This window comes from Myzus persicae, unplaced genomic scaffold (assembly GCF_001856785.1).
Source record: "Myzus persicae strain clone G006 unplaced genomic scaffold, MPER_G0061.0, whole genome shotgun sequence".
Lineage (NCBI taxonomy): Eukaryota > Metazoa > Arthropoda > Insecta > Hemiptera > Aphididae > Myzus > Myzus persicae.
In genome coordinates, this window is record NW_019100604.1 from 443,906 (window position 1) to 458,812 (window position 14,907).

The 14,907-nt window shown below is 31.0% G+C and overlaps 1 protein-coding gene across 1 annotated transcript in view; it reads left to right on the forward strand.

Annotated features, from left to right (window-relative positions):
* The first annotated feature begins 1,275 nt into the window (after positions 1-1,275).
* The window catches only part of LOC111036147 (protein bric-a-brac 1-like), a 41,284-nt gene continuing 27,652 nt past the window's right edge, over positions 1,276-14,907 (forward strand). The window contains exon 1 of the mRNA XM_022318066.1: positions 1,276-2,541. Coding sequence (XP_022173758.1) covers positions 1,555-2,541 — 987 coding nt within the window. The 5' untranslated portion in view covers positions 1,276-1,554. The remainder of the gene's footprint in view (positions 2,542-14,907) is intronic.

A 14,907-nucleotide genomic window follows, 5' to 3' on the forward strand; every position in this document is an offset into this window, starting at 1 on the left:
AGCTCCAAACAAATATTTTCCTTTACTCAATAAAACATATTTTAATGAAATGTTTACATATTTGATCTTTAAATTATTTATATTCATTTTCTTCAAAAGTTAATTATCTTAAAATGTATATTTTATGTAGATATTTGTAATTTAAATTAGGAAATACGATTTTACATTTGAATAAGTTAAGAACTATTGTATAATATATTAATAATTAATATTATATTTCACAATTATTATAATTTTCACTCCAAATAAATCCGATTAAAATACAATTCTGACAAAATTCCTGGAACTCTTTTACTCTTTAATAATATTTCAATAGAACCCATTAAAAAAAAAAAAACATTGAGTATTCGTTTATAACATTTTAATTTTAAATGTGTTTAATTTAAAATAATAAATCAATAATGTATGAATATACGTTACCAATGCACAATAGAATACAATTATATAATAGGAATATTTTGTTTTCATAAAAAAACAGAATTTTTGTTCGTTATAGTTTATCATTATGAATTAAAAAAATAAGTATAAATGTGATTATTTTAATCATTTTTTTAAGTATGAAAATTATGTTTAATGTACCTACTTATAACGATGCATGCAATGTTATATGTTATATCGAGTATTTGAATTTGTGGTATTTAAATAACAGATATACTTTTTTAAACAAATAAATTAAGAAATTGATACCTAGAAGGTACATAACTAAATAGAACAAAAATGATCGTTTACGATGTCGCAAGTTACAAATGTTATCTAGGTATTGAAAAAATTATTTGTTATGAAATATTTATATGACGTGTAAGTACTTACATGAATCTTGTATTTAAAAAAAAAGTATACCTACAGTTATAGAGACAATATCTACACAGGAAAAGATTTTTTTTAATTTAAATAATATAGTAATACATTTTGGTCCTTGTAGGTATATAACAACACCTGTAGTGTGTTATTTATATGCTCTTATTATTTGATTCGTATAACAATTAACGATTTTATCGTAAAACCAACCCGGTGGAGGGTAATTTTATAAACAAGGCAAGGCGTGTTACGATAAAATAAAAATAAATATTAATAACAGAGTTGCAGAACGCGGACTTTTTTAATTTATTTTTATGCCGTACGGCGTGTAGAGAAGACAGCACACACAAGTACTGTAATTTCGTTCGGTGGCCTCTGGTCACACTGCGGCCGTGGCACGGGCACCCGCCGCGACCGGCGTTTTCGTCAGCGCGCGCCACCGCCGCCGCCAAACAGCCAGCCGCCCGCCTACCAGCCTGCCAAACGCGGCACCCGACGCGACTACAGTCAGTTCCGCCGCGACCGGTGCTCTCGTCCGTCACGCGCGCGCGCTTTTGTCTACCGTTTTCGAGTTGATAAAAAAACGTGTGCTCAGAGGTGCGAACTTTGTTATTTAAAATTTTTTTTTTCCCCATCCGCAACTGTCGTTATTTATAAGCTCCTGATTTTTTTCAATTTCGCGCCGAAATTTTTTTCTCGACAGTCCGTCCGAATAGTCGCGTACCGAAGCAGCAGCATCTCTCCGCCTCCGCCACCATGCAACCAAGTAACGGCTCCAAAGACTTGTCGTCGGCGGCAGCCGAGAAGACTTGCGGCGCGACCGGCAGTTCCGGCAACCAGCAGTTCTGCTTGCGGTGGAACAACTACCAGAGTAATCTGACCAACGTGTTCGACCAACTGCTGCAGAACGGCACGTTCGTGGATGTGACGATCGCCTGCGACGGTCACACGCTCAAAGCGCACAAGATCGTGCTGTCCGCGTGTAGCCCGTATTTCCAGAGCATGCTGGCCGAGAACAAGTGTAAGCACCCAATCGTCATACTGAAAGACGTCCAGTGGCCTGAGTTAAGGGCCGTCGTCGATTTTATGTACAAGGGTGAAATAAACGTTTACCAGGAACAGATTGGCCCTCTGTTACGCGTGGCCGAGACTCTGAAAGTCCGCGGTCTGGCCGACGTCAGCAACGAACAACTCACCGGCGGCGGTGGATGTGAACCACAGGCCGCGGCCACCGTGGTGACGCCCACGACTGTAGCTCCCGAATCTCCCAAACAGCCAGCCCGCAAGCGCCACAGACTGTCTCCACCGGCGGCCAGCCCAGAGTCGGTCATGTCCGACATGGGATCGTCGGCCACGGACACGCCGCTCAATCTGCACCACATGCCGCCTCCCCCGGCCCCCCATCATCAGCAGCAGGTGCAGTCGCACGTGCACCAGCACCACCACCAGCAGCAGCAGCAGCAGCAGCAACAACAGCAGCAGCAGCAACAACAACAACAACAACAACAACAGCAACAACAACAACAACAACATCAGCAGCAGCAACAGCAGCAGCAACAACATCAACAACAACAGCAACAGCAGTCGTCACAACAGCCACCGGCACCGCAAGCCATGCCGCCGTCCGCCTCGTCCGCTTCGTCGTCGTCGTCATCATCGTCATCGATACCACCGCCGAGCAGCGTGGCTGACGATATGGAGATAAAGCCGGGCATCGCCGAGATGATACGCGAGGAAGAAAGAGTGAGTTATTTTTCTTCATATTTATATTTAATATTATCTTCTTCTAAATAATACAATCGTCTCGTTTAGCATTGTATTTTACCATTTATTATTATTTATTAATATTTTATTCCGAAGGTTTTTTTTACCCATTTCTCTCCCGTCCGGGACAACATCTATTTTAAGTCATATATATATATATATTTATCTTTATATATATTATGTATAATGTATATTATATTTTATGGTATAAATAACGGACCACACAGTGTGAGTGTATGTGTGTGTGTGTGTGTGTGTGTGTGTAATATGTAATAACACGTTTAAAAGGAGTTATTGATTGAAGAGCATACTCTCCTCTTCCCCTCATTCTCACTGTTTATATATATAAATAAAATATGTATATTATATATATATTTTCATCTCTCTCTCTCTCTTTCTCTCCTCTTCCTCCTTCCCTCCCTTCCACGCCGCCTGCCTCTCACACTCCCCCTCACTCGCTAGTCGTAGTTAAATGAGGCAAGTTGAATTTATTGCCTGAACCACCCGCCCGCCCGCACGCCCGCCCGTTAACCCTATTTATTATTATTATTAATATAACAATAACAATGGCAGAATGCGCCTCCGTGTATATAGTGACGTCACCGCTCGCCACCACCGACGCCTCCCCCGACACCGTAATTTCGTTCACACAACTTTTCGAAGCTTTCACCCGAGCCCCCATTCCACCCCGCAATGTTAATTTTTTCTCTCCGCCTTCTTTTTATATTTAAATTGTATGCGTGCGCGTGTTCTTCCGCATTTTCTTCCTTTTATCACTATAAATAATAATATAGAAAATATTTATTTTAAAATTAATGTACAAAATAAAAATAATAGTTGAATATAAAAATGTCAGACGATAAAGGTATATAACCTGTACAAGATAAAATTCAGTAATTATTTATAATTTATCAATAGTATTTATTTTAATTTTTTTATCAATTAAATTATTGGCTAAATTATATCGATAAAATAACAAATTCATTGAATTATTATGTTATTACTTATTAGTGATATCCCAGGTTCTCGAACGTATAATATTATATAATAGATATTTATCCATATATATTACATATTTACATAGATACTATGCAAATTGCTCATTATCATATGTATTGCATTGGTGGTTTTCTTTTGTCGTTTTCGATACTTCTGCTTCTTAAGCTTGCAATAATACAAATAAAAATGTCATCATTTTTCTTTCTAACTGTATTGTATGCAACCAGTAAGTCTATGACGTTATTAATATCTATTAACGATCTTCGGGCTTAAACACTCGCAGCCGATTTTAAAAATTTCTATTTTTATTTCTTAAGTATCCGTGCAATGTGTTTTTTTTTTACAGACGGTAGGTAGGAGGAAAATTCAGTTCACACTAATTGTCAAATTGTTCAGTTTTTTTTATGTATTCTATTATTCATAAGAGTTGCGTTTTTTCTAACTGAGTAACTTGTTGAGGGTTCATCTAGTAGATTTCAAAATATTTATTTGAACATTAGGTACTAAAATACCTATACTTGCTAGAAAATTTTATAATAATTCTGAAAAATATATAATTTTATATAATCTTTTCTACAATTATTTGATTTCAGAATATTTTGTAACCTGTATTCGTACAGTGAAAAGAATGAATGTATATGTATACTACATTACACTGTATAATATAATGAAACAATTAAAGATTAAAATGTAATAAAAGTCAGTTTTTCGAAAAATCGTTGCTATTCTTTTTGCTTTAAGTGGTTCGGGAATGTGTTCATGAAGCGTTTAAACTTTTCGTTGAACAATACACTTGTCGTGTGTGGTGTGTTACGTTGAATTATTTAGTAGGTATATAGATATATGTTCACTGGATGGTAATTTAAACCGACCTAAGAGATAATGTGCTAAAGGTAAAAAATTCTCTTTCTGAGTGAATTTTAAATCTTAATGACTTGTTTTTGAACCATATTTATGTTTATTATATTAAACGAAATTCTGTCAGACATATTTACTATAACAAAAAAATAAATCAAATGCAGCCTTGTAAACTATTTATTTTTTTATTGTTATATAAAATAATTGTGATTTTAGTCTTAAGCGTCAAATTGAAATTAATTTTAAAAAGCTGCCGGCTGTAAAAACACCTTTACAAGGCGAGATAAAATGAATTGCGTAGAAAAAGCTATAAGGATCCTTAGAAGTTTGGAAATAGCATCCCCTTTCCCGTCGTGTTTACCCCTGACCTACAAGTTGTGGCTGTAAACTTCGTGTTTTTGATTCCACGTTTTTTTTCATCGTGTAATGTATATAACTCTGAATGAATGTACGTACTTGACTTTAATCGTCCGTAAAGTGTGTATGGATATATAATATAATACACGTGTATTATATAATGGATGCTATATACAATAATATACATATTCTAATTCAGTTTATAATTTTTGGATAGATCAAAAGAGATGTTTTTTTAATAATCAATAATTTTTTTGTTCTCAAATTCCATACAAAACTTTGATCTCGTATTTTTAGATCTGTTTTAACATACAAAATAAAAATTGTAAAACTGCTATGGAAAGAGATGAATACAAAATAGGAACAGTAGCTATATTTTTCAGAAATCACTTCGAGGACGACAACGATTATATTTTTATAATTCTCATCATATTATATATATATTTAATGCTCGGAATCACAACACAAAGCATTACTCCATTTTTATTATAATTTTTATTATCATTTGGCGAAAGTCGACATTATCCGAACTTTACGAAAGAATGAATATTCATAGCCGGTTATGAATATGTAATTTTTGAGCCTCTGTAACATCTTTCCCGAGATAAAAAAAACTATAAACAAAAATGTTATAAGCCTAGTACTATGTAATTATCGGATTTTCATTTGAATTCCGGTGGTGACAATTATTTGATAATCGTTTTAATATTTTATGCAATTATTTGTTTTCATACTTCATAATATGTAATGCATTTTTTGATAACAATCCATTCTTTATGAAAATCAATCACCGAGTTGAGTCGTTTCATTTATTTTTACGACGAAAGAAAAATAAGAGAGAAGTGTGTGTGTGTGAGAGAAAGAGAGTGAATGAAAAAGAGGAAATATATAATATGTGCCTTATGTTGTAAACGGAATACGACAGACGTCTGTATATCGAGCTGTTTTGTACTGACCTAAACGAATCGGTTTTGTGTTTTTCGTAAATAATTAATGCCTAAGAATAAGTAAACTTCCGTTCGGATTGCAAATAACGCCTAAATTTATTATAAACACAACCATCAGCAAAATTCATAAATAATTTATTTTATAAATCTCCGGTAGCCCAAGTATTTTTTTATCATTGTTATTATGTTAAGTATTTTGCAATACCACAATGTAGGCCAATCCAATAATAATAATACATAGCCTATTGTTTTATATTTATGTTCGTGGGAAACAGAACATTTATTACTAGGCTGTTATGACCTAAAGGTATGTATATTTGACAAATTATGCTGCCAACAAAATACAAATGGCGTTTACATTCATTTTAATATTGTTATCTGCCGACATTAATTTTCATATATTTTGCCGAAAACTAATGTTTTATATTATAAAATAAATATTGTACATAGGCACTTATGATGCTTATATATTTTTATGGTGGATACAAAATAAGTTGTCTCAGTAGGTACTTAATACTTATATATTTAATTTTTCTGCCGTTTACATAAAAAATATAGTTATTTTTACATGCTATAACGTTTCAGATTCAAATTGAATTCTTTCTTATTGTCTTATATTATGCAGACATAAAAAATAATAATCGTAATTGTAAAATATAATGCCTATTATAGAGTATGAATCACGAAGCTGGTCTCCTAAGTCCTGATGAAAAAAATAATTGTTAGAACGTAGATTACAACCTACGTATATTGGACTCGGCTGGTCAATTTCAAACGTTAATACCCAATAATTTTTAATTTTTTTCAATTTCTAAAACCTCATTTTGATTAAGTATGAAACACGAGTTATTAAATTATATGTACCTATATATTATTATGTATATGATGATAGTAAGGAACATTATAATGTTATTTGAACCATCATGATGAATTCCATGCATTCCATTTATTTTGTTTTTATATTTTTATTATAAATTATAATACATAATATAATATTATTATAATATGCAAAGATCAATAAATTTAATTTATACCTATCCCATGTCTGTAGTATATCCTCTTCCTGGAATCGCTGGACGGAGGGTTGGTTGTGTATCTGGAAATTTTATTATAATTTTAACAGAATAAAAACGAAGAGTTTTCTTTTGTAATACAATTATCTCTTCGACCAGTTCCCTTTTCTCGTAAAAGCTGATTGGGGGGCTTATTTATTTAAACAAATTAAACTTAATTTCTGGAATTTGTAAAACTTTAAACTAAAAAAACAAACCTTCGGCTATGCTGTTTCCCGGCACAGTGATAGAGATTAAAACCCCTAAAGGCTGGTACCAACTATAGTTTTAATTAAAACATTGTTTTTTTTTTTCGTGGAATATTTTATTCAGATTTATACACAAATCCATGCTGCAGTGTGATGAATATTATAAATATTTATTATCACGTTGTCCAGGGCAGAAAACGTATATAATATATTAATGTATATTATATGCATTATAATGTAGGCATATGCTATGGAAAATATATTGATTACAGGACAGGTTAAATTTACAAAATAAACCAAAAAAAAAATTAGAAACGAACCCGGTAGAGATTATATACCTTTTAGGTTGCTTTTGTTTTTTTGAATTCATCTTCTGAGATATATATGGAAAATTTTTTAGTTTTATTGTTATTCCATCATTTTTTAAACAATTAGCTGTGTAGATTAATGACCAACGGTATGATATGTTGACTAGCTATATTTTTGTCACATTTTGATTAGAATTTCAACTTTTTCATCTAACTTTGGCGTGACAATAGTCAGTTTAATAATATATTCGTCGTCTGCAGTTATAAAAGGACTCACTGTTGTCGTTATACCTTAGACATAAAATATCAAAACATACGTTTTTATTCTGAACGAAATAGGTACCCAACGGGTTTAATAACTATAACCATTTACATAGATTAACAATAATACATTTAAATTATGCTAATTGTATAAAGACTAATTTCGAAATATTCATATTATAAATAGTAAATACTTTCTTTTACTAACCTCATGGCAGACATTGATAAATATTTTTACGACAATGGCTGTGAACGGCGCAGTTTGTGTAGGGAATTCATATAAAACCATAAAATATAACTGTTGTTACGTGGAGACCGATTAGCCTTTATGATTGTGATTTTTAATTAATAATTTATCATTATTATTATTATTATTATTATTATTATTATTATTATTATTACTATAAGAGGACATTAGTGGATGACAAGTTTTTCCATTATTTATATTCTGTTCAAAAATTAGCCTCGATTAATTTAGAATGCAGCTCTTGTTTTCCGAGGACATTGTTGCCGTTAAATTACTTTTGTCCGAAATATTCATTGATCACCATTATTGTTGTCACTATAAATGTGGATTTTGAATGTTTTCATTAAAATAATAATAATAATAATAATTATTATTATTATTATTATTATTATTATTATTATTATAACAATAATCAGAGAGAAAAAGAGAATGAAGGCGTGTTCTGTGAATATCAGTCTTAACTTTAGACTTGGTTAAAATTCATATCAAATGATAAATCCCTAAAGCCCCAGGCGGTTGCATGTATATAAAGTAGAACAGATAAGGAATCATAAAATAATTTAGATTGTATTATTTTAGTGTCATTGTAATATTATTCAAATATAAAAAAAAATTAAAATATTATGTTAATTAAATTTAAGAATTGTTTTAAGATGTGAGTTGCAAACACGTCCTATTTCATTTCATATAATATGAAATGTTAAAATGCCTTTAAAATGTTAATTGAACTCATGGTTGGTACGCATATGTTCTAATACATTTAGAATTATCTATACTGCTGTCAATTGTTTGACACGTGTCAAAAAATTAAATGCTTGTCAATGAAAATATACGCACATTTATAAATCATCATTTTTCTCGTTGCCACTAATGCTGTCGTTCATACGGTACCTGGAAAACTATTTAATGACAAATACCTATGTCATAATGTAAAATAATATAAAAATAATTATTGAAAGATATAATTTATTTTTTATTTATATACATTTATTTTACTATAAGGATTATTGTTAATACTAGGAATAATAACTAATATCTAATAAGTACCTAATAAAACGATGTACGTTTATCTTTTATTTCCTTGTATGTTGTTTTATATTATATCTTCTTATAAATGATTTATTTATATTAAAAAAATTTCTTTTTTATTGTTCGTTATAATATATTATTCCATTTTAACTAATCATATTTATAATTGTATATACATGATGCACACGATAATGTGTTTTACACATAATACCTTATGAGTAATACAAAATAATTAAATATAACAAATTCCACGATGTAACTGAAAATAATCTTTAAATTTTCAAATAATGAACTTGCCAAAAAATAAGCGTACCGCACATGAATCTATAAAAAATCTTACATCCTAGCAAAATAAAGAAATAGGCTTTTGTGTGGATTTATATCGCGCTCTCCTTATGATCTCTTATTATATTAATTGGAATTAATTTATACTTAGCAATTAAAAGAAAACAACTAATAATAATAAGCGGATGGCGAAACGGGGATGTGACATTTGTGCCAACAATTAAACTCGTTAAAGTTAATTACTTCCAATAAAAGAATAATAATAAAAAAATTTAAAAAAACGTCCAGCATTAATTTTAATTACTATACATTTATGTCACACTGCGGATAGCAATTCTCTTTTAGAGTTTCTTATTTTTATTACACAATGCAAACAATATTCTTTAAAAAATGTATACATAAATTTGTACAATACCTACTTCAAGTTTCTAAATCAATAAATAAATATTACCTATATACAAAAATTATTTTATCAATACTTATTTTTTCTAATACAAAAAAAACTTTGTAGGTACCTAAAAACTTAAATGGGTTTAAAGCATGTTCACATTTTAAAATAAACATTTTCCGATTATTCAGTAATATTATTCTTGTGTAATATTTTTATATTGCTCTTATACTTTTAGTAAATATTACCAAGTTATTAATTACATAATACCCTCTAGAATTTTGAATTGCTGCGATCCACGAAGAGTAAACTGTATTAAATACCTCATCTAATAAAACCCCTACGGTCGTTTAAATTTCCTCATTAATTTAAATTTTGAGTTCATGCAGATCTTGTTTAATGTTAACCTAGGATATATATATATATATATAGAAGTAATATTTGTTAATATTGAAAACTGAACTTAAATTAGTATACTCATCAGTTATGAGGAGTTTAATATTTTAAATTATAATTAGGAACTCTAGTATTGATGTTCTCATATGTTCACTCTCATTCGGTATGATTTAAAAAAAAATTCAATGCTTAGATATAACAACGGTTGATCTTGGTTATATACGTATTATGGCGTTGTAACTATAGGAAAAGGGGAAATGTGGGTTTATTACAATTATATATGCGAAACAATGCTCTCCCTCGTTCTTCCGGCTGTTTGGATTATTTTAATTACCGCTGTCGTCGACTGTTATGTCTCTAAAAACTCTTCTTATAATATGTCTAGGATAATGATTTCCTAGATAGAAAAAGAAAAAACAATCTTATAAAGGTGAAATGAAAAATAATAATAACAACCATTCAAGCTACATTTCTAGTCGACCCAACCTAACTTTTAGTAAGTTCACCGCCATCAGTAGATATGCCGGAAGGTGGCGAGTTTTGTTCTAAATTTATTATTTACCAATACTAATTAATCGAATTAAGTTAAACCATTTTCTGTTCTCTACACCACTCACCCTATCCGGCCACCGTTGGCTTAGCGGACTTCGCGAATGCCGGCGGCAGCCAAAACTTTTCTTTTTAAAATTTACGACTGGTAAAACCAATAAATAATTCTCTTCAGTTATATACAAGTTTTCGGGGCGGAAAACGAGCTATGAGCGTCGACCGAATAAACAATTAACGATCGATTTACATTTAATAAAGGAAATTGCGAACGCAGAAGCGACGGCTGCACTCTTTGTATAATTGGAGGAAGTCCCTTGGTTATTATTTATTGTCAAAAAAAAAGGCTTGTGTGTTGTTGGATATAAGCGCGCACCCCTCACTTCGAAAATAATAATAATAATAAAAAAAACTGGCCAAACACCGTAATTATTCATCGTCGATATTTTACGCCAAACACGCTAACCGTTCATATACTTTATTGTGTGGACTTAGGATCTTTAAATTTACGTGTAGGGACATTAATTTAGTAAGAGTTTAATTATGTTATGCGTTCCCTTAAACGTCAATATTAAAAAAAAAAATAAAAAACTATTGGTATTTGAAGGAAGGTATACCTTATGTACATATTATATAATAATTATAATATAAGTTTTGTAACTTACAATTTTCAACTTCGTAGTATTTAAAGTAAGATTGAGAAAAATATAATATATATATACTTATACATTTTGTTGATATAATATTAGTTATAACATTAAATTCTATTGAAAATTACGACTTGCAGAATGATTAGGTAATTACTTAAACCAAGTCTTTAAATTAACAATATCAAATTGGAACTTACACCAAAATAAGAACTTATTATCATACCGCATTGGCCATTCCCCTTCACGAGGAAAATCAAATCTTTATCATAACTTTTTCGTTATACCTTCACGTGTTGTTTGAAATTCACACAGTCCTAAAAAACAAATTACGCCACACAATCGTCCAAAAAGGATAACAATTTATAAGATATATTTTTTTAAGTTAACAACAAAGTGAAAATGTATTAATAAGTCATCCATATAGTTGCTTCACTACTCTTAATAATTATTTGTTTCGTGATTTTACACAATATCTTTTGTTGAAAAATATCAAAACTGTTGTATTTAGTATTAGTTATGGTAATAATTTGAGTATAACTTTAATTATAGTTATTGAAATCACAGTAAATTTAATTTACGCCAAGAAAATGACCAGAAAAATAATACCATATAACCGTTGTGACTTGATTTCACAATAAATACGGTAATAGGAAAAAAAATATTAGGTTAATACAAAAGAACTACAGTACAGTATAACGTTGCGATTGTTATCGTTATTTTAATATTGTACAACATACGACCCGACGTCGTCACTAAGTCCACCCAGATAATTATTGTCTTTGGGTTATGCATGGTAATCGTATGAACTTTCTATAATAATATCATGTAGGTATTATAAAATTGTACGTTAAAAAATATTTTTCTCCATGCACTCGTCTGATTGAATAACATGGACAGGTGGAACGTAGTGGTAACAGTTGGAATTATAATAATAATAATAAAAAAAAAGCACGTAATATATTATTATAATAGACGTTTAGAGCCGATCGTACCGTCTCATTTATTTATACTCGGTCACCGGTACATTAACTACAGCTGGCGTACAAGAGGTGTATCACCTATGTTATTATATGTTATTTTTTTTATACATAATGTATTGTATGTAACCTTTTTTTCTAAATCCATTTATATTAATTTAATGTTTCAAAATATATTATATTTGTGACTTGTGAGCTACATTATATCAAAATCGTTGGAGTTATGTTTTTTTCTTCTTATCTGTTCTTAAATTAAAATATTTTCTCAATTAGAAACATTTCATTTTTCTTTCAACTACTTTATTCTATAGTTATCGGTTGAAATCATGATGCTAAAGTTTGGTTATCATATATTCCCCAAGGTACGGATTTCCATTAATTGTACAAAAATATTTGCTAAATATAGGAACTATACAAGTCGTAATTGTGTAAATTGTATTAGTTGAGACGCAAAGTCTTGGCATAAGTGCATAATGTACTTGCGAATATATATTTATAATAATCTTTTGTTATCATGACGATAATAATACAATCATATATATAATCTCCCAAAATATGCACTATTGCGTGTACGTACGAATTAGTACTACACGTGTAGCTCGAGAGATAAATCATAAATATAGCATTAATTTATGAACTATAATTTTTCCCCCAGACCGGTTTTATATTATTGTAGATAATTGTTTCTCGGATGACACCAGGCCAGCCGTTGCGGTCTTCTCGAGTCTCCGCAAGTACCTTTGCTCATAGATTATTAGATCTCAGTGTATTTGTAACGGATTTCGAATGATAGACTATTGGGTGAGGGAGGGAGATTGGGAATGAACATAAAGGAAAGGAGTCCGTATAATTAAGGCCCCCATATGCGGGGCCCATATTATATTATTATTATATTATTATTATTATTACTATTATTATTATTATTATTAAATAAAAAACATATATATGTATACGCTAGTATAATAAATGTATGATTAAAAAAAATAATAAGTAGACTGTATACGTTGGGGATAAATTTAATTGAAATTGCAACAGCGCACAGGCGGTCCTTATAATAAAATAATAAAAGAAAATGGAGGGCCGCAAATTGAATTTTCGAACTCTCACATTGCCCAATGTGTGTGTGTGCGCGTGTGTGTTACCATCGCGCTCGCGTATGTATCAGGGGGCTAAAAATTGCTCTGACAATATATATTTTTTCGTTATTTAATTTCCAGCGGATCGATGTACGTTATAATGTTATAATATGAATAACACACGTTGGGTCATTCAATCTCTATGTCGTGTCCCGGAGTTATTTGTTTGGAACCCTTTTTTTGTTTCCCAGAAAAGAACCCGTCACGTACTTGTTTCACGTCTGAGTGTTTTTTCGAAATTATTTATTTGCATAAAATGGCGAGAAATGAAAGTTTCCACCGGCACGCCTCCGAAAATATTACAGAAGTTTTTTCGCCTACAGGACGTTTTATTTTCGTCAAGCTTATATAATATTATAATATTAAAATCATATATTTATATATATGTATAATTTGTATATATATATACGAAAACAAATTGTGAAATATTTATGTTATAATTAATTCTAGAGCATTTCCCTACCTAGCTACCCTTTTTTATTAAAGTTTTACCGTTTATTTTTACCCCATACCATAAAGATGTTTTTCGATTATATATTTTATATGTACATTATACATATATAAATAAATATATAAATATATTTAAAAGGAGGAAGACTCCTGCACGTCTAAATACCATTTTTATACCATTACCAACAGGAAACGGTGAAATAAACAAAGTTTATAATAACACCGTGCGAGGCAATAAAACATATTATTTATAAACACGAACACGAACGAAATGTATATTTTTTAGTATTATTCGCAATAATAATAAAAAGAGAAAAATACAAGCACACATATGGTCGAATGTAAAAAAAATGCATTAATTATAAAAATAACAATTCCGCCTTGTAGGTTTATTTATTTTTATTTTTTATTTTTATGATTATATAATTTATGAAATAAAAGAAAAATAATAATTCGTAGGTGGAAGTGTTTGCCATATTATATACGTATATACACAATAATAATACATATACGCATACACGCACATCTAATAATATACAATATAATATAACCATGTGTGTACCGTGGAGTTTATATACGTGCACACACATATTGTACACAATCGGTAAGCCCAGGGAGACAATCTTCATTCGATTCGGCGGACTTAAGCTACGCCGCCGCCGTGCGGTGGAGGCGGTGGCGGCGGCGGAAGTGGAGGTAGTCGTGGTGGTGGCGGCGTCTATGGTGGAGGTGGATATGAAGGTGAAGGAAGTGTGGTACTAGCGGAGGCGGCGGTGTTGTACCGCGCGTGTTTTAAAGAGGTCGATATTATTATAGTTATACCTACTACTCATATAATATATTATAATATAATAATAATAATAATAATGATAATAATAATAATATAATATACGCACCAAGTTTGAATTTTGCGCAACAATAGAGACCAAATGGCCGGACTTGTTGTCGGCCACAATATTATAATATCGTAAATAACGGCCTTATTTATACATTGCGTACATGCGGATGTAATGGAACACGTGTGTTTGTACATGAATAAACGGGATTTAAATGGCCTGTGCTAAGCGCGTACATGTATATATTTATACGTTATACGTATTTATGTATGTACGTATAAACGTATTATACATTATAATATATACCTACCTATCCATATTATATATTATTGTGCCCAAGTGGTTTTACACACAAACACACACACACACGCACACACACACCACGCGCGAGCGCACATTCACAGACACGAAACA